This window comes from Hylobates moloch, unplaced genomic scaffold (assembly GCF_009828535.3).
Source record: "Hylobates moloch isolate HMO894 unplaced genomic scaffold, HMol_V3 SCAFFOLD_10, whole genome shotgun sequence".
Classification (NCBI taxonomy): domain Eukaryota; kingdom Metazoa; phylum Chordata; class Mammalia; order Primates; family Hylobatidae; genus Hylobates; species Hylobates moloch.
Window position 1 is genome coordinate 103187814 of NW_026652285.1, and position 27827 is coordinate 103215640.

The following is a 27827-nucleotide window of genomic DNA, read 5'->3' on the forward strand; positions in this document are numbered from 1 at the left end:
TTTTCCCTCTTCAAGGTATCAGTGACATTCAGCAAGGGCCACCCAACTCACTATTCCCTACTCTCAAGCACCAGAGATTGGATGAACCATTGTCTCCTGAAGGGCGACAGGCGAGTCAGAGACGACACCGGTGGCAGCCAAGAGATCTTTATTGGAGAGCTAGAGGTCAGGTTGCGCGGGAGAGAGAGAGAAGAGAAGAGAAGAGAGAGAGCTGCTGGTGTGCTAGGTTTTATATCCCTTGGGCCTACGTGGGGCGGGCCCAAGGGAAGGCGAGAGATGCTTCTTTCTGATTGGCCCTCCTTTGGCGGGTTCAGATAGTGCCCAGTCAAGGAGGGGAGAAGAACCCGGAACCAGCGCCATTAAGGTACCCCTGTTGCCTAACGTCTCCTTCCACCTGTACCTTGGTCAAGTTCACTGTAGCTAAAAGTCTTATTGCTTGTACTGTTACTGCATGCTGCGAACTACCAATACTTCACCTAGCTCTAGTGATACCAGCCGGGTGTTATTGTAAAAAGTAAAGTAGAAGTTCCTCTTCAAAGAGACTTTCCTCTCCATCTAATTAAGAAAAAATGGTAATTTCTCTTAGAAGCAAAATTTATTCAAAAACCTGTGCTAACATTCTTAAATATCTGCTAGCCGTAATAAAGAAATCAATGTACTTTATGTTCTTAGCTCCCACAATTTAGCCTAAATATTTGCCCTGGCATATGCTTATACTGGTCCAAGCAGGCATTAGGTCATAACCTATTCCTCTTCCTTATTTGAAGGTGTTTTTACCTTTCTCAGCACTCCACAAATTACTTCCTCCTTCCTTTGTTCTCCTCCACCTTTGCCTCTTTTAAAAAGTTCTAAGTTGCTAGCCAATCAGGACAGATACAGAATGTGAAGTCCCGTTCCAGCCAGGGGAAACTGGACACAGCAGTAAAGTAGACGTGTCAGGTTATAAATGACCCTGTCTCCTTTGTTCAGTGTACTCTAGTGGCAAAACTGCTGGCGAGTGTACCCTTTCTGTACAAAGTAAAAATAGCCTTGCTGAAGAAATTAAATTTATGTTCAAGTGGTATTTCTTTATGGCACCAAGGAACAAGCATTTCTAACATTATCATGGACACTTTATGACTTTCCTGGACCCTGGGCAGTTTTGCCTTAGCGGGCTCCTTTATTTATTAAAAAATATTAAAAATTCTATTTTACTGAGGGGAGAAAGTTATAGAGAGTTATTGTTTAAGGGGATAGAGTTTCAGTTTTGCAAGATAAAAAGTTCTGGAGGCCGTGGGCAGTGGCTCGCGTCTGTAATCTCAGCACTTTGCGAGGCTGAGGCAGGAGGATCACTTGAGGTCAGGAGTTCAAGACCAGCCTGGCCAACATAGTGAAACCCCGTCTCTAAAATAAAAAAATTAGCTGGGCATGGTGGCAGGCGCCTGTAATCCCAGCTACTAGGGAGGCTGAGGCAGGAGAATTGCTTGAACCTGGGAGGCAGAGGTTGCAGTGAGCCAAGATGGCACCACTGCACTCTAGCCTAGGTGACAGAGCAAGACTCCATCTCAAAAAAAAAAAAAAAAAAGGTCTGGAGATGGATGGTGGTGATGGTTGCACAACAATGTGAATGTGCTTAATATTATTTAATTGTAACTTAAAAGTGGTTAAGATAGTAAATTTTATAAATATGTTATATGTATTTTACCACAATTATAATTTTTTTTTTTTTTTTTGAGAAAGGGCCTCCCTCTGTCACCCAGGCTGGAGTGCAGTGGCGTGATCTTGACTCACTGCAACCTTCGCCCCCTGGGCTCAGGCAATTGTCCCACCTCAGCCTCCCAAGCAGCTGGGACCATAGGCGTGTGCTACCGTGCCGGGGTAATTTTTTGTATTTTTAGTAGAGACGAGGTCCCACCATGTTGCCCAGCCTGGCCTCAAACTCCTGAGCTCCAGCGATCTAGCCGCCTCAGCCTCCCAATATGCTGGGATTACAAGTATGAGACACCGTGCCTGGCACTAACATTTTTAAAAATTATATTTAACAACTACATTGATCTAAAGATGGGTATATTAATATCATATGTTAAAACATGTTCTTCAGCCTAAAAGTTCATTTTTTTCTTCTGACTTTAAATATATTAGAACAGTTTTTGTGGGTTCCTAGAATTCCTGTGGGCCACCATGTTTCCTGTGCCTGATAGATGAATTTGCTTTGGATGGGTGCACGGCCCAGCTCAGGGTAGCTGCGTGGACCACCAAGAGTCTGCTGCAATCATGTTCTTGACCATAAGAGAAAACTTTAACGAAGAAGCTTCCATAACACCATCAAAAAAACAATTTGGAATTACATTAAATTGGTATTTTAACTTGGGGAGAATTTGTATATTTAAACAGTTGGAAATCCGTGAATATAGATGCTGGTCTCTTCAAGTTTTCTGTCTCTCAGTAGCGTTTTATAATTTGGTTCATTTATATCTTGCACATTTCATACCAGATTTATTATTAGGTGTTCTACCATTTCCTACATTATTGCTGGCATCAGTTTTTTGTTTGTTTGTTTTGTTTTTGTTTTTGTTTTTTAAAACAGGGTCTTGCTCTATTGCATAGGCTGGAGTGCATTTGCGTGACCTCAGCTCACTGCAACCTCTGCCTCTTGGTTTCAAGTGATTCTTGTGCCTCAGCCTTCCAAGTAGCTGGGATTACAGGTGTGCCACAATGCCTGGCTAATTTTTGTATTTTTAGTAGAGACGGGGTTTCACCATATTGCCCAGGCTGGTCTCGAACTCCTAACCTCAGGTGATCCGCCTGCCTCAGCCTCCCGAAGTGCTGGGATTATAGGCGTGAGCCACCGCGCCAGGCCAGGAAATTTATTTCTATTTTCCTTAGAGTTCATCTGGGAATGGCTGCCTTTTTTTTTTTTTTTTTTTTCCCGAGACAGGGTCTAACTCTGTTGGCCAGGCTGGAGTGCAATGGCACGATCACAGCCCACTGCAGCCTAACCTCCCGGGCTCAAGGGATCCTTCCACCTCAGCCTCCCAGGTAGCTGGGACTACAGGCTTGTGCCATGACGCCGGGCTAATTTTTGTATTTTTTTGTAGAGATAGGGTCTCACAATTTTGCCCAGGTTGGTCTCGAACTCCTGGCCTCAAGTTATCCTCCCACCTCCACCTCCCAAAGTGCTAGGATTACAGGCGTGAGCCACCGCGCACGGCCTGGCTGCTAAATTTTATCTAATGACTTCTCTCCCTCGACTTGCTAATGTTAATGAATGGGAAGTAAAGGGGGCATTTATGGGAGTTGGGGCAGAAGACAAGGAAGCCCTCTCTGAGGTGACATTTGTGATAAGACCAGGTACCCTTGTCACAAATATCAGGTTAGAATCTCTTTGCTGTGGGGACAGAGCGCAGCCGGCAGCAGGAGTGCTTTTCAGGGTTAAGGGCGACAGGAGCTGTGCGGAGCCATCTCACAACCCTGTCCAGGGCACACTTTATTGCTAGGAGGAGATGCGCAAACGGTAGCGATCAGGTAGAGATCCTCGTGTCCCCTTTTATCTCAGGACTCCAAGGCACTGGTGAGCAGTTACTATTTAATGAGCAGCCACTGAAGCCTCCCAATGGCGAGAATGAGCCTGCATCTTTACTGACCCCACTCCACAGACGAGGAAACTGAGGCTCAAAGAGGCCCGGGTCCCCTCTGGGGCGGACTCCCGAGCCGCGCACTGCCGGGCACGTCCAGCAGGTGGGAGTGGGCGCGCGGGGATGGCGCGGTCCCTGGTATTTTTAGTGGGGTGGGGCCGCCGCGGCCCGCCCCTCCCTCCAGCCTCCCCGCCCCGCCGGGGAAGGCGGGTCCTGGCGGCCAGCGCGCGGTCCGCGCCCACCCGAGCCGAGCGGGGCCAGCAGAGCGCGCGGCGTCGGTGCCCTTGACCATGGCGGCGGCTGCGCTCCTGCTGGGGCTGGCGCTGCTGGCACCGCGGGCGGCCGGCGCGGGGATGGGCGCGTGCTATGACGGCGCTGGGCGCCCGCAGCGCTGCCTGCCGGTGTTCGAGAACGCGGCGTTTGGCCGGCTCGCCCAGGCCTCGCACACGTGCGGCAGCCCGCCCGAGGACTTCTGTCCCCACGTGGGCGCCGCGGGCGCGGGGGCTCAGTGCCAGCGCTGCGACGCCGCCGACCCCCAGCGCCACCACAACGCCTCCTACCTCACCGACTTCCACAGCCAGGACGAGAGCACCTGGTGGCAGAGCCCGTCCATGGCCTTCGGCGTGCAGTACCCCACCTCGGTCAACATCACCCTCCGCCTGGGTAAGCGCGGGCTGGGGGCACCGCCACAGCACCCCCTGTCCCCACTCTACTGGGGGTCTGAGGCTGAGGCCTGAGCTACTGTGCGCCCAGGTTGGGCTGCAGGACCCAGATATGGTGTTGGATGGGGGCGCTCAGAAATAGGAATTAGGCTGGGTGCGGTGGCTCACTCCTGAAATCCCAGCCCTTTGGGAGGCCGAGGCGGGCGGATCACCTGAGGTCAGGAGTTCGAGACCAGCCTGGGCCACGTAGTGAGATCCCATCTTTACAAAAAATAAAGAAAAATAGGCCAGGCGCTGTGGCTCACGTCTGTAATCCCAGCACTTTGGGAGGCCGAGGCGGGCGGATCACCTGAGGTCAGGAGTTCGAGACCAGCCTGGCCAACATGGTGAAAACCCGTCTCTACTAAAAATAGAAAAATTAGCCGGGCGTGGTGGTACGTGCCTGTAGTTCCAGCTACTCAGGAGGCTGGGGCAGGAGAATCACTTGAACCCGGGAGGCGGAGGTTGCTGTGAGCCGAGATCGCACCACCGTACTCCAGCCTGGGCAACAGAGCTAACTCCGTCTCAAAAAAAAAAAAAAAAAAGCTGGGCGTGGTGGTGCACACCTATGGTCCCAGTTACTCAAGAGGCTGAGGCAGGAGGATCACTTAAGACTGGGAGGTTGAGGCTGCAGTGAGCTATAATAGTGCCACTGCGCTACAGCCTGGGCTACAGAGTGAGACCCTATCTCTTAAGAAAAAGAAAGAATGAAAAAAAGAAGAAAAAAACAGGACCTGTACCCCTAGATAGCCAGAAGGATAGACTGAGGGGTGCCCTGTGGGGCGGGAGAGGCAGGGAGTCCCTTGCTGAGCTTTGGTTCTAGATTGCAGTTATAATCCCCTGTAATGGTTTTCCATCCTAGACCGGAACTGTTGGGGAGGTGACACACCAAGGACTGAATTGGTCACCCTCTAGGGCAGGGGCTCCTGATCTCGGGTCTTCTGGTCAACTTCAGGTACTCAGTGGACCCCTGAAGCTGCCTGCAGTCCCTTGGGTGGGTTCTGGAAGATAGAAGCTGTGACGTTCATCACTGCACAGGCAAAGTTTAACCCTCTGGGGAGGAGGACTAAGTTTCTTCGTGCTGCTGGGCAGCTGCGCCCGGTGGCGTGGCCTCTCCGTCCTGCTCATGACTTGCCGAGGTGCAGGAGCCCTTAGATCTCCAGGAATCAGAATCTGGAGTCTGGACCCAGCCCTGGTTCTCAGCCCCTGCCCCCACTGCAGGGAGCTGGAATGCTCTCTCCTCCCTCCGAGTTCAGCCCGATTCCCATGTCCTCTGTGGCCGGGTATGCGCTAAGTGTCTTTCCTGTTGCAGCCTCCGCTGCCCTTTCAGGAGGGGCTGGTATCACTAGTTAGACTCCCTTATCTTCGAGGTCAGCCTCCCAAAGCTTTGAAAACTCAAATTATTTTTATAACTCATTTTGGCTGCTACACCTGACCTGAGGCTATTTATAAGCTATGTTTATACTAGTGAGAATGAATATTCATTCGCTTTGCTACTGAAATCTCATTTGAGTACAGCCGGCAGCCCCAGACCCCACTGGGGGTATTAGCACAATATATGGCATAAGGCCTGCATCGTCTTTCTAAAAGCTGAAAAATTCTCAATTCCCAAACACATCTGGAGCCTAGGAGTTTGGATTAGGGATGATGGGACTGTATCCCATGTTTCAGATGAGAAAATTGAGGCTCAGAGAGATGGTTTTGCCCAAAGGCACACAGCTGCTACGTGAGCATCTGAGCGTGGACATCCGTGGACATCAGAGGTCAGAGCATAAACTCTTTGATGTGAGTTCCGCCACCCATCAACTGAGTCAGCTCCACCTCAGCCTGGTGACAGTGTCCTGGGGAGGGCTGGGAAGTGACATTGGAGTGGGGTGGGGGGAGGACCGTGAGCCCCCTCTGCAGAGCACGCAGGTACTGGCTGCCGCCTCAGAAACTCCCTTCTTCTGGGGCCACGTCACCTTCTCTCGGCCTATCTGGATCACTAGGTGGGGCTTCTGGATGGGACAAGGGGGAGGGGACAGGAAGCCAGTGGGGAGGGGGGAGGCTGGGGGAGCTGTCTGCATGGAGCTGGCAGGACCCCAAGGCCACAGGGGAAGGAATCTGGGACAGAGTGGGGAGTTGCGGGGGAGACACAGTGCTCCATGGCAAAGGGTATCACATGTGTCCTGGGAACCCAGGGGCCAAGGAAAGAGCTCAGCCCAGGCACAAACAAGGTGGGAGGAAGTTGGGAGAAATGGCCAAGTTTTTGGATTTGAGGTAGTTCCTGTTTACTGAGCATCTACTGTGTGCCAGGCCCTGTGCTGATCTGTGCACCCTTGTTGAACTCTGCCTAGAACCTTAGAAGCAGAGTGGTTCTGATACTTCCAAAAGCAAGGAAACTGAGAGCCTGCACACTGTGAATGTAGAGAGCGAGGACACACACACACACACACACACACACACTCACTCACTCCCTGCTGTGTCTTATCCCGGTGAACATTCTTCCTGTTTTGTCGCCGAAAACCAGGTATATAGGAGAGAGTCCACAAGTGTGAGTGACAGGGTCACCTCCTCTGTCTTGTGCTCTGGAGCCAGCTCAGCATTCTCTTTTGCCTGCTCTGGGAGGCAGAATAGGGTAGAAATCACGAAAGGGGGCTTTGGACTTAGGCCCAGCAGAGCCACTCACTGGGCAAGCGGAGTCCCCTCTCTCAGCCTCAGTTTCCTCACCTGTACCGTAAGGATAAGAGTCGCCACCTCCTGAGCAGCTGTTCGGGTTCATGAGCCCGGGTCGGAGCCATGGCCGTCCTTGTGTGTGACCAGCGTGGCTGCTGAGACAGCTCAGGGCTGAGGCTCCCCTGCGGGTGGGCTCCCCTGTAGGGATTGAGAAATGCTCGTCCCGGCCACCCTGCCTCCTCAAAGACATCCTGACGCTGGTCTCTGTTTACACACAAGGGGTGCTAGGGGCCCAGCGCAGCCCCAGATTTGGCCTCTTTTTGGTTTCCTATGACTTCGGTTTGCTCCAGGCTAAGCCATAGCTTGCATAATAGCGGGGGAAGGAGAGGCCTGGGATTGTCGGTGTCCCCTGTGGAGGCCGTCTGACGACCTCTCCTCCTGGTCCTTAGGCCACCTCTGCTGGCTCTGTCCCCCCACTACTCCCTCTCCTTGAAGGCTCATGGGAGGGGAGAGTGGGCGGCCAGCTCTGGCCCAGGGTCTCCTAGAGGGAATGGGGTGAGGGGCAGGGAAGGAGATGGAGGTCGCCGCATTCCCAGCCCCCCGTGGCTCCTGGACATCTGTTCCAGATCCTCCCGTCGTCTCTGAGCTGAGCCTTCCTGTCTGGGATGAAAGGCAGCAGTGGGGTCTGGCAGCCCCAGCCCGCCACCAAGGCCCAGCGAGGCCACTGGGCTGGGGCCTGGGAGTCAGTGGGGTGTGGGGGGAGTGGACGGTGACAGGGGTACAGACCATTCCAGGGCTGTCACCATGTGCCAAGGACTCGCCCAGGCGGCATCCCAAACCGGCATGCTTTGTTCTTTTACAGACAGCAAAACTGAGGCGCTGAGGGTGAGATCAGTTGCTTAGGGTCGCACAACTCAATAAATAGTGGCCCCCAGGACCCTCCCCCTAACTGCTGCGCTTGGGAATGAAGAGGGTCCGGGCTAGGCTGGTCCACGTGCTTCAAGCCTCGGTCCTGGGAGGAACACTGTGGGCTGTGGCTGTCGGTGGGCTGCACTTGGATCGCTGAGAATCTCCTGGAACCACAAAAAGACCTGAGTCCCAAGCGGATGAGTTCTCCCCTCCCTCCCCCGCAGGTCCCGATGCCCCTGCGTGGAGCTGATTTCTTCTTGCTTTCATTTAGCCGTTTGCTTGGTGGTCACCCAGCCTTGGCTCACTGGCCACAGGATGCAGCTGTGAACAGGGCCATGTGCAGCCCCTGTTCTGGGGGGCTCGGGGCCCACCAGGAGGCAGCCTGTACTGAGCAGTGCTGAGAACGAGGATGTGTGCTCTGAGAACATGCACTGGGGCGCACGAGCCTCATCTCTAGGGTCAGGAAGGGTCTCGCTGAGACCTGAAGGATGGTAGGAGCTGACCAAAAAGGATGTTCCAGGCCGAGGGGACAGCTCCAGGAGGCAGAGGCAGCTCTGTGTGTTCTTCGACCCGCCGGGCCTGGATGGCCTGAGTGCAGACACCGAGAAGACGCTGGGGTCTGGCCAGCCACAGCGAGGAGCTGGGTCCCAGGGGGCTGGACATGAGGGGGACCCTGTGGCCCCTGAGGGATCCTGGAGCCAGCTGGGTCTCCTGAGCCTTGGCTCCGCTCTGTCTTCCTGTCGAGTGGGCGGCTGCATTTGCCTTGGCCTGGGCCAGTGCTGGGGGCCAAGCCCTTCCTCCTGCTCCCTGGGGGTTCTGGCTGGAACGCTGGGCCCCGAGCAGGGCAGGGGGTCAAGGCAGCGGCTGGTTAGCCTCCATCCACCCACAGAACTGCCCTCCGGGCCCCTGGGCCCAGCTGGCCTTGGCCACCTCTTTCTCTCTGGGCCTCCCAGGACTAATCCAGGAGATGCAGGGCTAGGAAGTCGCAAAGCGCAGGATGGTGTAAGCAGCCTCCCATGGCCTCTGCATCATCCCTGTCCACTTCCCACACTGCCCTTCAGCAAGGCCTTGGCTGGGCCGAGGCACTCTGTCTCCTCCAGCGCCTTACGTGGGCTGTGGCTTCGGCCCAGTGCACTTCTCCTCCCACCTTCAGCCTAACTCACGTCTTGTTCATCCACAAAACCATTGCATGTCTGCCGACCCCTGTGCTGAGCCCTGGGGATGTCTGTCTGCCCCACTCAGCTTAGAGGTGCCTCCTCTGGAAAGCCCCTCACCCCTCCAAGGTTGGGCAGAGGGCCTGTCCTTGCATCCTTGCAGCCCCTAATCCTCCTTCCACCAGAGTCTGGATTACACTGCGTGAGGGCTCGGTTTGTTTGTGTCCACCCCTATCTCTGAGCTGCCAGAGTTTGGGCAGAGGGCCTGTCCTTGCATCCTTGCAGTCCCTAATCCTCCTTCCACCAGAGTCTGGATTACACTGCGTGAGGGCTCGGTTTGTTTATGTCCACCCCTATCTCTGAGCTGCCAGAGGGAATGCCTGTTTTCACATCTGTGCCCCAGTGCCCAGCCTGCATTTGCCCACTGCACAGGGTGCTGGGTAAAGGTTGGTCAGGCGAATGAATGGAAGAGCAGCTCAAATTTCATTGAGGCTGGGTGAGGCTCACACCTGTAATCCCAGCACTTTGGGAGGTAGAGACGGGAAGATCACTTTAACCAGAAGTTCAGAGTCAGCCTGGGCAACAAAGTGAGACCCTGTCTTTACAAAAATACAAACAGAAATGAAAAAATTAGCCGGGCGTGGGGACAAGTGCCTGTAGTCCCAGCTACTTGGAAGGCTGAGGTGGGAGGATCGCTGGAGCCTGGGAGTTCGAGGCTGCAGTGATCACACCACTGCACTGCAGTCTGGGCAACAGAGTGAGACCCTGTCTCAGAAAAAAGAAAAATGTAGTTGAACAAATGCTTCATGCCTGGGACTGTTCCAAGTGCTTCTAAGGCATTTGCTCATTTAGCCCTGTTACTGTTATGCCTATTTTGCAAATGGGGAAACCGAGGCGCTACATTGCAGTCACTTACCCAGTGAACCTGAGGGAGTTCAGGTATTTTGCCCAAGGCCACAGAGCCAGGAATTGGTGGGGCTGGGCTGTGAACCCCAGGGTTGCAAGATTGCACTGTGTTTCCTCGCTGAGAGCAAGGGAGTGAGGAATTCATGGATGAAGGGCCCCCAGCCTTGCAGGTGCCTCCCGTACTCCTAAGCCACGGTGTTCACAGCAGCGCCGCCGTCCTCCCAGCCCAGCCCTGCCCTGCCCTGCTCTCCCTTACCCAGGCTTCAGCTGCTTGGTCTACCTCCCTTCCCTGCGGCCCCTTGTCCCCAGGCAAGCCCTCCCAGCAGCCATGCCCTTCCCCAGCTCATGCCCTGGCTTCGCTTATTTGAATCATAGTTGACATCCAGGACTCCACCTCCACCCCTCGCCCTGACTCGGTCTCCACCTGAGCCCTCGACTGGGTAATTTGAGCAGCCGCCTCGACACCAACCACTCTGGATATCATGCAAGGGCCCCCGTGTGCAAAGGCTGTGCAAGGGCCCCTGTGTGCATAGCAGCATTTTCTTTTCTTTTTTATTTTTTTGAGACGGAGACTCGCTCTGCCGCCCAGGCTGGAGGGCAATGGTGCGATCTCGGCTCACTGCAACCTCCACCTCCCAGGGTCAAGCGATTCTCCTGCCTCAGCCTCCCAAGTAGCTGGGATTATAGGTTCCTGCCACCACACCCGGCTAATTTTTTGTATTTTTTTGTAATGACAGGGTTTCACCATGTTGGCCAGACTGGTCTCGAACTCCTGACCTCAGGTGATCTGCCCGCCTCTGTCTCCCAAAGTGCTAGGATTACAGGTGCTGTAATCTGGCCCATAACAGCATTTCCACAATAGCCAAAGGCAAGGCAGCCTAAGTGTCTACCAAGGGGTGAATGATGAGCAAGAGCAAATGTGGTCCATCCATCCAGTAGAATATTACTCAGCCATGAAAAGGAAGGAGATTCTCATACAGCCACAGTATAGAGGAACCCTGAGGACATTATGCCAAGGGAAAGAAGCCGGTCAAAAAAGAACAAATACTGTAGGGTTCCACTGATATGAGAGGCACCCTGGGATAGTCAAATCCACAGAGACAGAAGGTAGAATGCTGGTTGCCAGGGCTGGGGGAGGGGCAATGGAGAGTGACTGTTTCATGGGGACAGAGTTTCAATATGGGAAGATGAAAGAGTTCTGGAGATGGATGGTGGTGAAGGTTGCACAACAATGTGAGCTGTGCAAATGGCTAAGATGGTAAATGTCATGTTATGCGTATTTCCCCACAATAAAAGAAGGTTTGGGGAAAAGTACATGTCGGCCCTGTGGGAAGGCAGCTTGGCGACGTGGTTGAAGATCCACAAGAATATTCCTGGCCTTTGGCAAAGGAATCCTACTTCTGGGAATTCAAATAAGGGAAGGGTCCTAATGCATGAAAACATTCATCGAGGCGTTCTTTATAGTGGGGAAAAATTGGAACCATAAGTGAATAGTTAAGTAAATTGTAGGACATAAATTCACATGGTGATTGGAGCCATTCAGTGCAACAGCTGACAAAGGGTTTGTAATACACAGGGAGCGCTTAAGTCAAAATGTTGAATGAAGAAAAAGACACAAGTTGGTACATGTGGAATCATCAGATTTATATTTTAAAATCCCTAAAGAGCAGGCAAAAAAGAAAGACATCAAACCGGCAAGCGTGTTTGTCCTCAGGACTTGCAGCGACTTTTCTTCCATTTTCCGTGTTTCTACATTTTCCCAATATTCTCTCATGAAGCTTGTTCTAATTTAAAAACTGGAGAAAACACATTGCTACGATCTTTTTTTTTAAAGCACCCGCCTTGCTATGTTCTGTTTTAAGATGTTTTTCAAAGTTCTGGTGCAGCACAGCTTGGCACCGTAACTCCCAACCCCTTAAAAGAAAGCGTGCAGAGCAAACAGGGTCTGGATCTGGGGGCGGCCTGGTGTCTGCGCCTGTTTGGAGCAGAGGTTTGGGGCCTTGGAACCAGGTAGGGGGCTGGCCCAGATGTGTATTCGCTAAAGGATGCTGTGCGCGGGCTGCTGCAGGTCGCCTGCGCAGACTCCTTGGTAAACATCTAGCAGCCAGACACCTCTCGGGAGGGGAGCTTGGAGCCACTTAAAAGGTAGCTGGCAGCTAGAAGCGTGATCGGAAAAGGGCAGTCACTGGGAGTTCATGCAAACGAGTAGCCTCACGCGATAGGAAACATCCCGGCTTTTCTGTCCTTGCCAAACTAGGAGGTGAGAGAAGACGCAGCAATATCACAGACACGGCAGGGACTTTTTGTTACAAGAGTTAATTAGAGGCCGGGTGCAGTAGCTCACGCCTGTAATCCCAGCACTTTGGAAGGCCGAGGCTGGTGGATCACTTGAGGTCAGGAGTTCGAGACCAGCCTAGCCAACATGGTGAAACCCCTTCTCTATTTAAAAAAAAAAAAAAATTAACCAAGCGTTGTGTTGGGCACCTGTAATCCCAGCTACTTGGGAGGCTGAGGCAGGAGAATCACTTGAACCGGAGGCAGAGGTTGCAGTGAGCCAAGATCGGGCCACTGCACTGCAGCCCGGATGATAGCAAGACTCTGTATCAAAAAAAAAAAAAGGCCAGGTGCGGTGGTTCACACCTGTAATCCCAGCACTTTGGGAGGCTGAGGCGGGTGTATCACCTTCGGTCAAGAGTTCGAGACCAGCCTGGCCAACATGGCAAAACCCCGTCTCTACTAAAAATACAAAAATTAGCCGGGCGTGGTGGTGTGTGCCTGTAATCCCAGCTACCCAGGAGTCTGAGGCAGGAGAACCACTGGAACCCGGGAGGCAGAGGCTGCAGTGAGCCAAGATCACACCACTGCACTCCAGCCTGGGCGACAGAGCAAGACTCCATCTCAAAAAATAAATAAATAAATAAATAAGTAAATAAATAAATAAATAAAAGAAAGCAGCTTAATCCCTCCTTTGTGATGAAAAGGTTTCTTCCAAAGGCAACCAAAAGGCTGGAAAAGGAGTGGCCCCAAGATCTTTTTTTTTTTTCTTGAGTCAGAGTCTCACTCTGTAGCCCAAGCTGGAGTGAAGTGGCACGATCTCGGCTCACTGCAACCTCTGCCTCCTACGTTCAAGCGATTCTCGTGCCTCAGCCTCCCGTGTAGCTGGGATTACAGGTGTGTGCCACCATGACCAGCTAATTTTTTGTATTTTAGTAGAAACGAGGTTTTACCATGTTGCCCAGGGTGGTCTCGAACTCCTGAGCTCAGGTGATCCGCCCGCCTCGTCCTCCCAAAGTGCTGGGATTACAGGTGTGAGCCACTGCTCCCGGTCCCCAAGATCTTTTTTTTTTTTTTTTTTGAGACGGAGTCTCGCTCTGTCACCCAGGCTGGAGTGCAGTGGCGCGATCTCGGCTCACTGCAAGCTCTGCCTCCCGGGTTCACGCCATTCTCCTGCCTCAGCCTCCTGAGTAGCTGGGACTACAGGCGCCCACCACCACGCCCGGCTAATTTTTTGTATTTTTAGTAGAGACGGGGTTTCACCGTGGTCTCGATCTCCTGACCTCGTGATCCGCACGCCTCGGCCTCCCAAAGTGCTGGGATTACAAGCGTAAGCCACCGCGCCCGGCCCTCAAGATCTTTTAAACAGCGACGAGAATTAAAATCTGCAGCCCTAGCCCAGACCCTCACAAGCTCCAGGGGCTAATGAGGCTACTTGGTGATTGAGACAGCTGTGTTCCTATCAGGAAAGCCGAGCCAAGATGTCATCCTTGCCTGTTAGCTGGTGGTGACACTGCTCGGGAGTACTTGGCTTCCCTCACCTCCAGGCCACCCAATATGCTGTTCTCTATGCCTAGAATTCTGTTCCCTCTGCTCTCCTCGCCTGTCTGGCTCCCATGCACCCCTGCTCATCTCACCGGCTTACTGGACCACATGCCCCAAACTTACTTCTCACCACCTCCTCCCACTCCATGCCCCTGCCAGCCTGAACTACATATGGGCTTCACCACAAGGTGGCCACAGCTTTGCCAACGTCCTGCCTGGTGTGGAATGCACCTTCTCCTCACCTTCCCTGGCTGATGGCTGCTCATCCTCGGAACCATAGGTTTGAGTGCCTTGTCGATGCCCCCACAGCCTCCCTGGGTGACTTTGTTCTGTTCTGTAAAGACCTGCCTGTCTCGGCTGGGCGCGGTGGCTCACGCCTCTAACCCCAGCACTTTGGGAGGCCGAGGCAGACAAATCACTTGAGGTCAGGAGTTCGAGACTAGCCTGGCCAACACGGTGAAATCCCGTCTCTACAAAAATACAAAAATTAGCCAGGCTTGGTGGTGCACACTAGTAATCCCCGCTACTCAGGAGGCTGAGGCGGGAGAATGGCTTGAACTCAGGGGACGGAGGTTGCAGTGAGCCAAGATCACGCCACTGCACTCCAGCCTAGGCAGCAGGGTGAGACTGTCTCAAAACAAACAAACAAACAAAAACAAGACCTGCCTCTCTCTCCCTACCTGTAACCTCCCCTTGGGGCAGGTGCCATGAATCCTTATAGCTGAGCATGGCACCTAGCACACAAGAGGTGCCCAGTAAATGCTTGCCAGATGAATGAGTAGACTCGAGGCAGGATTTGTACCTTCAAGGAGTTTATAATCCAGTGTGAGAGTGGAGACAGCAGGCAGTCCTGACAGTGTGGATCACACTGTCCCAAGTGTGCCTGGAAGTCATGATCCCTGGATGAGTCTCTGTTTCACACTAGCCAGCATTTAGTGAGCACCTGCTATGTGCCAGGTGCTTTGCCAAGTACTTTACCCATACGGTATGGCTGAGATCCCCAAACACTTCATTTACTAGTGAGGAGTCAGGCTCAGGGAGGAGAAGGACTTCCTCAGTGTCATGCCCAAAGTCACTGCTCAAAACCAGGGTGCCCTCCTACTCAGGAGTCCATGGGGACCCAGAGAGAAGGGGCTGCCTAGGAAGGGGGTGAAGGGGGTGCTGGTGCCTATGGAGACATGGAGGTCCCACCCACCCCCCTCCCAGTCTTCACCTGCTGGCTGAGCCAGCAGCTGGGCACAGCAGAGCCTCCCCCCGCCGGGCCCCGCACCGCCCAAGCCAAACAGCAGGAGCGCCAAGCTGTGTCCTCTCCAGCCAGCTGGAACATAAAGCCCATCAAGAATGACACCGGGACAGTCATAAAATCAAGCCGGCCCACATCCGGCACTGACCAAGCAGAATGAGCTCAGTACGAAGAGGCTTATTTTGGGAAAATGGAAACAAAACAAAGCCCTATAATTGGAGCCATCTGGGCAGTAGTGGCCTAGCGAGTGGGGCGGGAGGGGCTGGGGCGGAAAGCTGAGCTGGGAATGCATGGGTGAGGCTGCCCTGCCCGCCTCAAGCATTAGAACCAGGTGGGTGAGCTGCTCCCAGCCTACAGGGGAGTCACACCCAGCAGGGTCCCTGAGCCCCATCTGGCCACCCACTGTTCCTGTTCTTCCTCTCCCAGCCAAGCCGTTGGCACTTCTGGGTGTGGTGACTCCCTGTGAGGAGCTGGGGACTCCCCATGGCCATAATGCCAGATACCACAAGACCCTGGCTGAACCAGGCTCCATCACAGCCCTCCCACCTTGGCACTAAGTCTAAGCCCCAAATATGAATCAAGATTGCCAAGTCTAAAAAAACAAAAAGATTGCCAGGTTCTCCTCTAACCTGGGGAGACCAAACAGTTTTCCTTGGATTGAGTGTTGCCTAGGGCTTTGTGTTAAGAAGGATTCTGAGGTACAGTCTGAGCCGAAACATGACTGAGACATGTCTACATGTTTGCAAAGAGAGGTGGCAGGGCATTCCAGACATTGCAATAAGGGAACAGACGAGGGGCTGAGAGAATGACAGAGAGGAGGGCAAACACAAGGAATATTCCAGAGAATGGGCTAGTGATCTGATGAATACTGAGGTCACTCGCTGAGGTTGGAGGTGATTCACCAGCTTCTTGTTTTGGTGCATAGAGAGACTAAGGGAGGAAGGAGGGTGCCTTTATTTTTTTTCCCCCAAATGCGTAGAACACAAACATGGAGTCTGGCTTTCGGTTCTTTTGGGTATATCCCCGGAAGTGGAAATGCTGGATCATATGGCAATTCTATTCTTAGGTTTTTTGGTGTTTTTTTTTTTTTCTCCCCAGATGGACCAAAGAGTCACTGGCTTGCTTTTAATTAGTTTTAACCTTTAAGCTTTTGTAAGTGTAATCAACCAGCTGAGGATGGTAGGGGATATTTCCTAGCACTTCTCGTGTAAACTCAAATTGTAGGTTCTTGTTTGGAGTAACCCAGGCTCTTCACTGCTTACAAGGTTATTCTCGAGTTGCAAAAATTCTCTCTCCATGGTTTTTCCTGTATTCCTCTATTCAATCTCGGCTGCCGCAGAAAGCAGAAAGCAGGCAGAGAGAAAGCACAGGGACGCTGTTTTTGCATCTGTAGTGGAAACCTTAGCAGACGGTAACTGCTCTGGGGCTGTCAAATAGATGCATTGTTTTTAGTTTTTTCAGGAACCACCAGTTTTCCATAGCGGCTGCACCATTTCACATTCCCACCCACAGTGCACGAGGGTTCCAATTTCTCCATCTCCTTGCCAACACTTGTTATTTTCTGTTTTTTTGATAATAGCCATCCTAATGGATGTGAGGTCCAATTATAAGTGTATATAACTGTGTAGGGAAAAACTCCTCAAACTGTGTTTTGCCTCTGCTCTCAGACCACAACCATCGTCAACACAGAAGACTTCTGTGACCAAATGCGTGGGGTTCTCCCTCACACAACAAGCAGCAGTACCAGCTGGGTGTCCTCTAATTCAGTTCCAACACAATCTAGTGAGAGATAGCATCAGATCCCACAGGTTGAGGGCTCAGTCCCCAAGGCTGTCTTCTGCCACACACACCAGTCACAAGTCTAGGCCTCAGAAACTTCTGACAGATTAGCTTCAAGTTCCCATGACCCCTTCTTTGGGTTTAGTCAATTCGCTGGAGCAGCTCACAGAACTCAAGGTAACACATTGACCGGTTTATTATAAAGAATACTGCAAAGGACACAGATGAAGAGATGAGCAGGGTGAGGAACGGTGAAGGGGCAGGAGCTTCCATGCCCTCCCTGGGTGCCACCCTCCAGGAACCTCCCCGTGTTCAGCCATCCAGAAGCTCCCTGAACCCTGTCCTTGGGTTTTTATGGACGCTTCATGCATCAGCATTGCTTCCCCTGGGTGTAGGGTGGGACCCTCTTGGAGGGTCTTAAGACCCACAGTCAAAAAATGTTGGGGAAACTTTAGAGCAAAAGGAGGGCAGGAGAAGGCAGAGGCTTGCCCCTGAGGCCCAACACACCCAAAATTCTAACAAAAGACCATAAGGAGGGCTATGGGAATCATGAGCCGGGAGCTGTGGATGAAAACACGCATATATATATATATATATATGTATTTTTTTTTTAGAGAGACAGGGTCTCACTATGTTGCCCAGGCTGGTCTCAAACCCGTGGGCTCAAGTGATCCTCCCACCTCAGCCTCGCAAAGTGCTGGGATTACAGGTGTGAGCCACCATGCCCAGTCCAAAAACTGATATCTATCATAACACCACAATAACATGCACAGTATATATAACAGCTTTGGGAGATACAATTCACATACCATATAATTTACCCATTTGAACTATACAATCCAGTGGTTTTTAGTATATACACAGAGTTGTGCAGCCATCACCGCAATCAATTTTAGAATTTATTTATTTATTTATTTATTTATTTTGAGACAGGGTCTCACTCTGTTGTGCAGGCTGGAATGCAGTGGCACGATCACAGCTCACTGTGGCCTCTACCTCCTGAGCTCAAGCCATCCTCCCACCTCAGCCTCTCAAGTAGCTGGGATATGCAAGCCACCACGCCCAGCTAATTTTTTAATTTGTTCTTATTTATTTATTTATTTTTTGTGGAGAGAGGATCTTGCTGTGTTACCCAGGCTGGTCTCAAACTTCTGGGCTCAAGCGATCCTCCAGCCTCAGCCTCCCAAAGTGCTGGGATGACAGGTGTGAGCCACTAAGCCCGGCTTGGAACACCTTTATTACCCTGTACCTATTAGCAGTCACTTTCTGTTTTCCCCCCGATCCCCATCCTGAACTCCTATCCTGTGACAACCACCTGTCTCCTTCCTATCTCTGTGGATTTGCCTATTCTGGACATTTACGTGGAACCCCATAAGATGTGGTCTTTGGTGATTAGCTTCTGCCACTTAACGTTCTCGTGGTTCATTCTTGTGGTTGCGTGTGTCAGCACTTCATTTCTTCTTGTAGCCTAATCATATTCCATCGTATGATATATACCACGTTTTATTGATTCATTCATCAGTTGGTGGGCATTGGAGTTCTTCCCACTCTTTGGCTGTTACAAAGAAAGCTGCTGTGAACATCCATATGTACGTTTTGTGTGGATGTATATGTTTTCATTTCTCTTGGGTATATGCTGAGGAGTGGAATTGCTGGGTCCTGTGATAACCCTGTGTCTAACATTTTGAGGAACTGCTGGGCTGTTTTCCAAAGTGGCTGCCCCATTTTACATTCCCATCAGCAGTATATGAGGGTTCCAATCCTCCCACTTCCTCACCAACATTTGTTATTATTTCTGTTGATGCTACCCAGCCTAGAGGGTATGAAGGGGATCTCATTACGGTTCTAACTTGCATTTCCCTGCTGGCCAATGATGTGGAGCATTTTTTCTTGTGTTTCTTGGCCGTTCATGTATCCACTTTGCAGAAATGTCTATTCAAAACCTTTGCCGTTTTTGTTTTTTCTTTTTTGAGATAGAGTCTCACTCGGTTGCCCAGGTTAGAGTGCAGTGGCGTGATCATGGCTCACTGCAGCCTCTAATTCCTAGGCTCAAGGGATCCTCCCACCTCAGCCTCCCAAGTAGCTTGGAGGCTCGGGCCACCATGCTCGGCTCATTTTTTATATTTTTTGTAGAGATGGGGTTTCATCATGTTGCCCTGGCTAGTTGCGAACTCCTGCGCTCAAGCAAGCTACTCCTCCTTTGTCTGTTTTTAATTGGGTTGTCTTTTTGAGTTGTAAGAATTCTTTATATATTCTGAATAAGTCCCTTATCAGATATATGATTTGCAACTATTTTCTCCCACTCTGCGGGTTGCCTTTTCATTTTCTCAGTGGTGTTCTTTGAAGGACAGAAGTTTTGGTTTTGATTAAGTCCAGTTTATGTATTTTTTCTTTTGTTACCTGTGCTTTTGGTGTCATTTCTAAGAAGGCTCTTCTAGTGCAAAGTCCCAAATATTATTTACTCCTCTGTTTTCTTCTAAGAAAGAAGTTTTAGCTTTTTTTTTTTTTTTTTTAGACAGTCTTGCTCTGTCACCCAGGCTGGAGTGCAATGGCACCATCTCAGCTCACTGCAAACTCCACCTCCCAGGTTCAAGCAATTCTCCTGCTTCAGCCTCCCGAGTAGCTGGGATTACAGGCACCCACCACCATGCCTGGTTTTTTTTTTTATTTTTAGTAGAGACGGGGATTCACCATGTTGGTCAGGCTGGTCTCGAATTCCTGACCTCAGGCGATCCACCTGCCTCGGCCTCCCAAAGTGCTGGGATTACAGGCATGAGCCACTGCACCCAGCCTTTTAGCTCTTACCTAGAGCCAAGATGCTTCAGCAGAGGACTAGGGTGGCTTGTCCTCGGCACCTAAGGAAGATGGTGGTGGCAGTGGGCAGCCCCCTGGGGGTCTCTGGGACCAGGGATGGAAGGATCAGAGAATAGAAAGCCAGCCATGGGGAGGGGACTGGGCATGTTCTGTGCTGCTCTGGGGAGTGAGAGGCTACTGCCAACGGTAGAGATGCGGGAGGGACTCCCTGCGTGGGCCGTTCTTCCCTTCATTCATTCGTTCCCGTACCAACACTCAGCGAATGCCTGCCAGGTGTCAGGCACCTTGCTAGGCACTGGGGTGGCAGAGATTACCAAAGTGACGCCCGGTGCCGAAGGTGAGGAGCTCTGTCCAGCGTGGGGAGCCACCGCTGAGCAGGTAACTCTGCAGGAGGCTAGCTATGGGGTCACATTGCAGGAGGCCCCCTCCCCTGTCTTGGGGGGATGTCAGGGGTGTGGATTAGGGCTTAAGGTTGAGTTGGGCTTCAGTGAGGAGGGGGTACCTGGATGGAGTCCTAAACGTAGGAGGATGGGGAGAGATGGTGGCATTTCAGGCAGTGGGGAAATTGCCTTTTTAAATTCAGGCTGTACTTCCTTCTTATTATTGAAATCATACCCACTCTCAGCGTAGAAGCCAGATACTTCCCAGCTCAAACTGTGGAAGGCGGCAGTTCTCCCGCGCCCACACCCCAGCCTCCCTCTCCACCCGGCGCTCTCTGAGCCATTTCTGTTCCCTGATGCATCCTCATCTCCTAGCCCTGTGCCTGCAATGCCGCATCGGGGTTTTTCTCTTCTTAGGCATTGCCTGTTGACATCCCATGAGGGAAGAGGAGGAATCCTTTCCTCTACCACAGCCATTCTTCCTACTCCAGCCTCCCAGGGTAGCTGAGTCATTGTGACGGAGCCAGGTCGGCTGTTGAGGATGCTTCCAGGGTGAAGCGCAGGGCAGGCAGGTGCCTAAAGCCTGCAGATCCCCCAATTGGGTGTCGGGGGCATATGGGCGAGTGGGATTAAAGGCCAGGGAAGGGAGAGGCCACTGGAAGCTGGGGGTTCAGGGAGCAAGCGGAGGGGCTCAGGAGGGGGCCAAGGCAGGCAAAGAAGAGGAGAGCAGATGGAGGCCCCGGGACAGGGGACTTTTGAGGTGGTGAGCATGATCACAGGCCCAGGAAATGAGGCATGATCAGAGGCCCCTGGCTGTGGCCACGGGGGGCTGTGGGTGAGCTAACTTTGCAAGTACAGTGTCTTCTGTGGAGTGGCCCAGAGAAGCTGAACTGCAGCAGGTTGAAAGTTGAGGTGGGAGATGAGGCTGTGGGGCAGTGGGTTTAAACCTGTCTTGGGAAATTTGGAGCAATAAGGGGTCCGGGGAGGATTTCGTTAGGATTAGGAGATCTGTAGTCATTGCAAGGGAATGAGGCCGAAGGCACAGTGCAAGGATCGGCTTTGTTGGGGTGTAGTAAAAGAAATAACTTTCGAATGGTAGAGCAGGCTTTCTGAGAATATGGCAACCTCCCCTTGCTGGAGATATTTGAGCAAAAAGAGGTGGCCGCCCATCGGGGTATTGCAGTGGAGATTCCTGTGCAGGGTGGCGAGTTGACCCGGAAAAGGGACAGCAAATACTTGGGAAGCATGCGGGCATTGTCCTTTCCAGTGCCCCAGCAGGCATCACAAGTGGAGGGTGGCATGCCCTGTCCAGAGCTCCAGACAGCTTCCAACGGTCCATCCCGCTAGTGCCTGCAATGCATCCGTCTGCCCTCCCTGGACCAGGATTCCATTCCTCCCTCCCCTTCCATAAAACGGGCCCCGTATTCCTGGCTGCAGGGAAGGCTTACGAGATCACGTATGTGAGGCTAAAGTTCCACACCAGTCGCCCTGAGAGCTTCGCCATCTACAAGCGCAGCCGCGCCGACGGCCCATGGGAGCCCTACCAGTTCTACAGCGCCTCCTGCCAGAAGACTTACGGCCGGCCCGAGGGCCAGTACCTGCGCCCCGGCGAGGAGGAGCGCGTGGCCTTCTGCACCTCTGAGTTCAGCGACATCTCCCCGCTGAGTGGGGGCAATGTGGCCTTCTCCACCCTGGAGGGCCGGCCCAGCGCCTACAACTTTGAGGAGAGCCCTGGGCTGCAGGTCAGAGAGGAGCGGGGCTTGGGGGGTCGGGACGGGGTTGGGAGTGGGTCACGGCAGTAGGAGGGTCTGATGTGCCAGGACACACGGGGTGGGGGACCTGCAAAACCCCATGGTTTTCTTTTTCTTTTTTTTTGGAGACTGAGTCTTGCTCTGTCGCCCAGGCTGGAGTGCAGTGGTGCGATTTCGGTTCACTGAAACCTCTGCATCCTTGGTTCAAGCTATTCTGCCTCAGCCTCCCAAGTAACTGAGATTACAGGTGCCCGCCATGACGCCTGGCTGATTCTTTTTTGTATTTTTAGTAGAGACGGGGGTTTCGCCATGTTGGCCAGGCTGGTCTTGAACTCCTGACATTAAGCGATCCGCCTGCCTCGGCCTCCCAAAGTGCTGAGATTACAGGCGTGAGCCACTGCCCTTGGCCCCAAACCCCATGGTTTTCAAGTTTTCTGTCACAGAAGCCTTGTTGCACCTAAGTCTTCTGTGGATGCCGCTAATGAACCAGAGGGAAGATGGGCTGCTCAGTGGACCAGAGCTGTCCCTTCCCTGGCCTCCTGGGGCAGAGCCCTGTGGCTCCCAGGAGCCTGTGAGGGCTGCCAACCCACCTGGCCCCTTCCTTTTATGGGCATGGAAGCTGAGGCCTGGAGGGGGACGGCATTTTCCAGGGGCACAAATGAGGCGTGGAAGGGCCCAGGCCAGCACCTGAGTGTCCAGACTCCTGGCCGGTGTTCTTTCCGGAACTCTCCGCCGAGGGGGCTCGCTTCCTCCTCCTGTGAATTAATAACAGGGCCTGCCCATGTGTCTCCAAGGGCTCCTATGAAAATGGCAAAATGCGACAGGAACATGGGCTTTGGAGTCATAGAGCCCTGGGTCCCACGCTGTAAGGCCGCGCCGACCAGCAGCACTTTCTGTGATGACGGAAAGCGCCTCTAGCTGCCCTGTCCCATGTGGTGCCACCAGCCACCATGAGATGTGGCCAGCACAGCTGAGGAACTGGATTTCATATTTTATTAATATTTCATTATTATTAAATAATAATACATTTAATAAAATAATATTTTATTAACTTAGCCACATGTGGCCAGTGGCTGCCACATTGGAGAGACTGCTGTGGGGTAGCGGGAACACACATACTGTGACCAGTGCAGCGCTTGGCGCGTAGAACGTGCCCACCCATACTCGGGAGATACGCGTGCATGACAGCTCCCCGCCCTTGTCCTCACGGTACAGAGGACGGCAGGCCTGTCGTCATGTCGGTCCATTCAGGGCCCTCCAGTTCAGCCCACGTAGGTCCACCCAGGTGTGTGGACCTGCCGGGATCGGCACTCATCTGTGTCCACATTGCTGTGTGTCCATAGCTGTTCATCTACACGCAAGTGTGTTGGGTGGCTCTCCAGTCCACAGTTTCCCAACCTCTGGCTGCAGACCGGTACTGGTCCATGGCCCGTTAGGAACCGAGTCACACAGCAGGAGGTGAGCGCGGGCAGGCAAGCATTCCTGCCTGAACTCCGCCTCCTGTCAGATCAGCCGCGGCATCAGATTCTCCCAGGAGCAACTGGGTTGCGTGTCCTCATGAGAATCTAATGCCTGATGGTCTGAAGTGGAACAGTTTCATCCCAAACCACCGCCTACCCCATTCATGGAAAAATTGTCTTCCACGAAACCTCTTCCTGGTGCCAAAAAGGTTGGAGACCGCTGCTCTAGTCCATTTCCCCGGGTTCAGACCCAAGACTTGCCTAAACCCAGGGAACCTGCCCTCTCCTCCCCTCCAGACTTTCAGAGCGTCTCCTTTGCCCATCTGGGATAACGAGGGAACCAGGGTTAGAATCCTGTTTCCAGAGGGGACACCGAGACCCAAAAAGAAGTTGCATTCTGTCAGCGATGTGCAGCATGAGAACACACAGAGCCGGCTGTGTCGGGGTCCCCAGGACCACCCTTGGGCTTAGTGATTTGCTATAGGGACTCACAGAACTCAGAAAAGCTGTGAGGCTCAGAGCTGCAATTTTTTGCAATGAAAGTCTACCGGCTCACATCAGCCAGGGGAGAGGCGCACGGCCAGGTCACAGAAGGGACCAGGCTCTGAGCTTCCAGCTGTTCTCCCAATGCAGTGGAGTCACACGCACAGCACATATTTCCCCAGAGCCACATGTGACAGAGTGCGCAGAGTACTGCCAACTTTGAAGGCCAGAGTTTTTTTTAAATAATTTTTTTTTCTTAGAGACCTCATCTCACTATGCTGCCCAGGCTGGTCTCTTACTCCTGGGCTCAAGTGATCCTCCCGCCTCAGCCTCCCAAAGTGCTAGGCTTAAAGGTGTGAGCCACCACACCTGGCCTGAAGTCCAGGGTTTTTACTGGAGGCTGGCAGTGTAGACACAGCTGACTACCTGTGTGGCTGACCTGTCTCCAGTCCCTCCAGAAGTGAAGTCAGTTCTGTGTGGCCCAAGGGAAGACACTCTTATCAGGTGGGACATCCAAGGATATGGAGGTCACTCCCCAGGATCCAGGGCAAAGGGCCAGGCCCCTCTTTGGGCAAACCGAATCCTTTATCACACAGAATCACATCTCTAGACGTCCAGGCCCTGCTTGTCCCACTAAAAATGTACACGTCACCATGATTTTGTTTACAAATTACAATTTCTTCTCCACGGGGCTCCAAAGCTCTGTAGATTAGACAACATCAGCCGGGGTCAGATGAAGACAGGCAGGGAGGGCCGGCCCCCGCTCCCACCTGTGTCTGTGCAGCCACCACCCCGGGGACACCCTTGGCTGTGGGAGGTTTTCTTTCTTGTTGCCTCTTGTGTTCTGGACACTGTCCCTGATGGAGAGATGACCTTTTGAGAAATATCTCCCCTGCTGCTTCTGGACAGAAACCAAGAGCAGAGCAGGACAGAGAGAGGCAAGTCTACCTTGCTCTTTTCTCCTCATGCTCCCTCTGGACACATTTAGGGGGCAGGTGCTTTCTCAGAGGACACAGAGCTTGGAAGGAAGGATGTGGCTGCTGAGTCTTGGGTTCCTCTGACCCCCATGGAAGGGCCTAAGACTTTGGAGGAGAAGGCCGACCTGGCTGTTGCAGAGTAAGACCGCCAGAGTTGAGGGGCCGCCTGAGCACCCCTTGGACATAGAGCCCAAGCTGTCCACCTCCTGCTTGTCCTTAATGCTACGGCCTGGGTCCTGGGACCCATCCAAAATCACCTTCAGCACCCACTGGTAGCGTAAGGTGGAGTTCCAGTGCCTGGGTTCAGTGGGGCTTGCCCTAAAATGACTTTTTTTTTTTTTTTGAGACAGTTTAACTCTGTTGCCCAGGCTGGAGTGCAGTGGCATGATCTTGGCTCACTGCAACCTCTGCCTCCCAGGTTCAAGGAATTCTCTTGCCTCAGCCTCCCAAGTAGCTGGGATTGCAGGTGTGTGCCACCACACTGGCTAATTTTTGTATTTTTAGTAGAGACGGCGTTTTGCCATGTTGCCCAGGCTGGTCTTGAACTCCTGGTCTCAAGGGATCTGCCCGCCTTGGCCTCCCAAAGTGCTGGGATTACAAGTGTGAGCCATCGCGCCGGGCCCTAAAATGACTTTTAAGGCATCAAGACAGGCCCCCTGCAATTGAGGCTGAGGCTTCTCCCTCCCAGCGTCCATCCTATGTCTCAGAGATTTTGACCCCATTCCTTTACTGCCATTGTCCTTACAGACTGATGGATCGGGTCACAGGCCAGGAAGCAGAGGTGGGAGACCTTGGGCAGGTCATTGCCATCTCTGGGCCCCACTGGCATGATAAGGGCTTTGGGATAGACACAGGAAGGCAGACCAGCCTCGTGGTTAAAGCTGGGACCCTGGGATCAGTTAGACCAGAATCCTGGCTCTGCCATGCACTGGCTGTGCAACTTGGAACAGAATGGTTACCCTCTCTGAGCCTCAGTCTCCTCATCTCTAAATGGGGTTAATAACAATACCTACTCCAGGGCTACCGTGAGGCCCGAGCCCTAACCACACAATATGCGTCAGCAGCAGCTGCACCTCCTAGCTCTGATATCCAGTTGGTTTGAGTTCTCCAGGTGGCACTTTTTTCTGGAGAAGGAAGCGCCGCAGCACCTTCAGCTCTGGACTGCGGGGCTTCCCCACCCCACACCTTAGCTCCTTGTCCAGCAGCCGGTCCAGCAGCATCAGTACCTGGGCACTTGTTAGAAACGCAAGCTCCCAGGCTCCACCACTGACCTCTGAATCAGAAGCTGCACTTTAACCAGATCCCTGAATGCACGCTGACCTTTGGGAAGTGCATCCTGGGGTGATCCGGGCCTGCGAACTCAAGCACGGGCTTAGCGGTGCAGAGGCTCCCACTTTAGTGTTCAGGTGCTGGACCCCTCTCCCCAGCCGAGGCATCCTCTGGCAGAGGCCCTGGGTCCCCGGCAGTAGCTCCCGTGGCCGAGCTCTGGGGGAGCAGGAGGGGCCGCTGGCCTGAGTCATGCTGGGGCAAAAAGACGGCCTGCCAGGAGCTCATTTTCTGTACTGATGGGCCTGATTGCTAAAGCAGGGGCTCCTGGGTGGAATCAAAACGCTGATTAATATTCAGCTGTAGCCGTTGCTGATGATAACAGCAGGCAGATGAAAATGTCAGTCTTCACGTGGGCTTTCCCTAACTTCCCCTCCACACTCTTCCATGGGGAAGCTGCTCATTCAGGGATCAGCAGGTATTTATCAAGTGCTTGCTAGGGCCAGGCAGAGTCCAGGGCCGGGGAAACAGCGAGAACAAGGGGCCACAAGTCCCTGCTCTCGTGGAAGAGATGTCACCTGGGACAGGTGACCTGTCCACAGGAGCCTGACCCTCAGCATGTGAGAAGCCAAGAAACCCGGGCCTGCAGCATGCCAGGTCCCACTGAGCAGGGGAGAAGGTTGCAGGGGCATACCGTCCCCCAGCTGTATCCCTGGAATGGGGTGTAGGAGCTGCTGGGGAAAGCCAGGTGACCTGCACAACGGGGTCTTCAGTGGGCTGCTTTGAGCCCTGCCCCCCCAAACCTCAGCTGCTTCCTAACCATAGGCCCGACCTCACAGCCAGCGCTGACACTGGCTACCCTCCTCCAGACACCTTTGTAGGGGAGGTGCTATTTTTGTTCCATTTCACAGATGGGAAAATGGAGGCTCTAAGACATTGAATGAAGTTGCACTAATCAGTGGCCTAGCACCCAGGTTGGGGTGACCCCCAAAGCACAGCCTCCTTATTTCTGCAGCGTTCTCAGAATTGGCCTGAGCTCGGCCTGTTCCTGTGTCCCAGGAGCTCCCAGGGCAGCCAGCTGGACCTGCCAGCAGAGCGATGGGGGTAAATACTAAATACTCCGGAACCCGCTGATGGCGCCCTCTCCCCTTTGCCCCAGGAGTGGGTCACCAGCACCGAACTCCTCATCTCTCTAGACCGGCTCAACACGTTTGGGGACGACATCTTCAAGGATCCCAAGGTGCTCCAGTCCTATTTCTACGCCGTGTCCGACTTCTCTGTGGGCGGCAGGTAGGAGGGAGGAGGGAGGCAGGGTGGCAGGGTGGCAGGGTGGCAGGGTTCCAGGACCCAAACCCGAGAGCAGAAGGCGGCTGCTGTGGGGCAGGAGGCGGGGGGGGGGGGGGGGGCGCACAGAAGCCAGGTGTGCCCCAGGGGAGAGGGAGGGAGCACCTGCCATTCGAGGCCCTGGGGGCCCCCACCCAGCGCACCTCCTGCCGGGTGCCCTGCATCAGCTGATTTGCCATGTGCCAGACACACTGGGTCTTGGTGCCCATTGTCCCCTCAGCCTGGAGGTTCCTTCCTTCCTTCCTCCCTTCCTTCCTCTGTTCGCTCTTGCTCTCTCTCTCTCTCTCTCGCTCTCTCTCTCTCTCTTGCTCTCTTGCTCTCTTTCTCTCTCTGTCTCTTTTTCTCTCTCTTTCTCTCTCTGTCTCTCTTTCTCTCTCTGTCTCTCTTTCTCTCTCTGCCTATCTTTCTCTCTCTGCCTATCTTTCTCTCTCTGTCTCTCTTTCTCTCTCTCTCTCTTTATCTCTCTCTCTCTCGCTGTCGCTCGCTCTCTCTCTCTCACTCTCTCTCTCTCTCTCTCTGAAGGAGTTTCGCTCTTGTTGTCCAGGCTGGAGTGCAGTGGTGCAATCTCGGCT

The 27827-nt window shown here is 53.1% G+C and overlaps 1 protein-coding gene and 1 pseudogene across 3 annotated transcripts in view; one reads left to right on the forward strand and one right to left on the reverse strand.

Annotated features, from left to right (window-relative positions):
* The first annotated feature begins 3863 nt into the window (after positions 1-3863).
* The window catches only part of LAMC3 (laminin subunit gamma 3), an 85215-nt gene continuing 61251 nt past the window's right edge, over positions 3864-27827 (forward strand). For 2 of the 3 annotated variants that reach the window (XM_058445976.1, XM_058445977.1), the window contains exons 1-3: positions 3892-4277; positions 21412-21716; positions 27071-27201. In XM_058445976.1, the coding sequence (XP_058301959.1) occupies positions 3905-4277; positions 21412-21716; positions 27071-27201 (809 nt within the window). In that variant the 5' untranslated portion in view covers positions 3892-3904. Of the gene's footprint in view, positions 4278-21411; positions 21717-27070; positions 27202-27827 lie in introns of all 3 variants that reach the window. The other variant, XM_032165438.2, reaches the window with a different exon arrangement.
* Positions 16306-16444, reverse strand: LOC116476034 (small nucleolar RNA SNORA31; annotated as a pseudogene).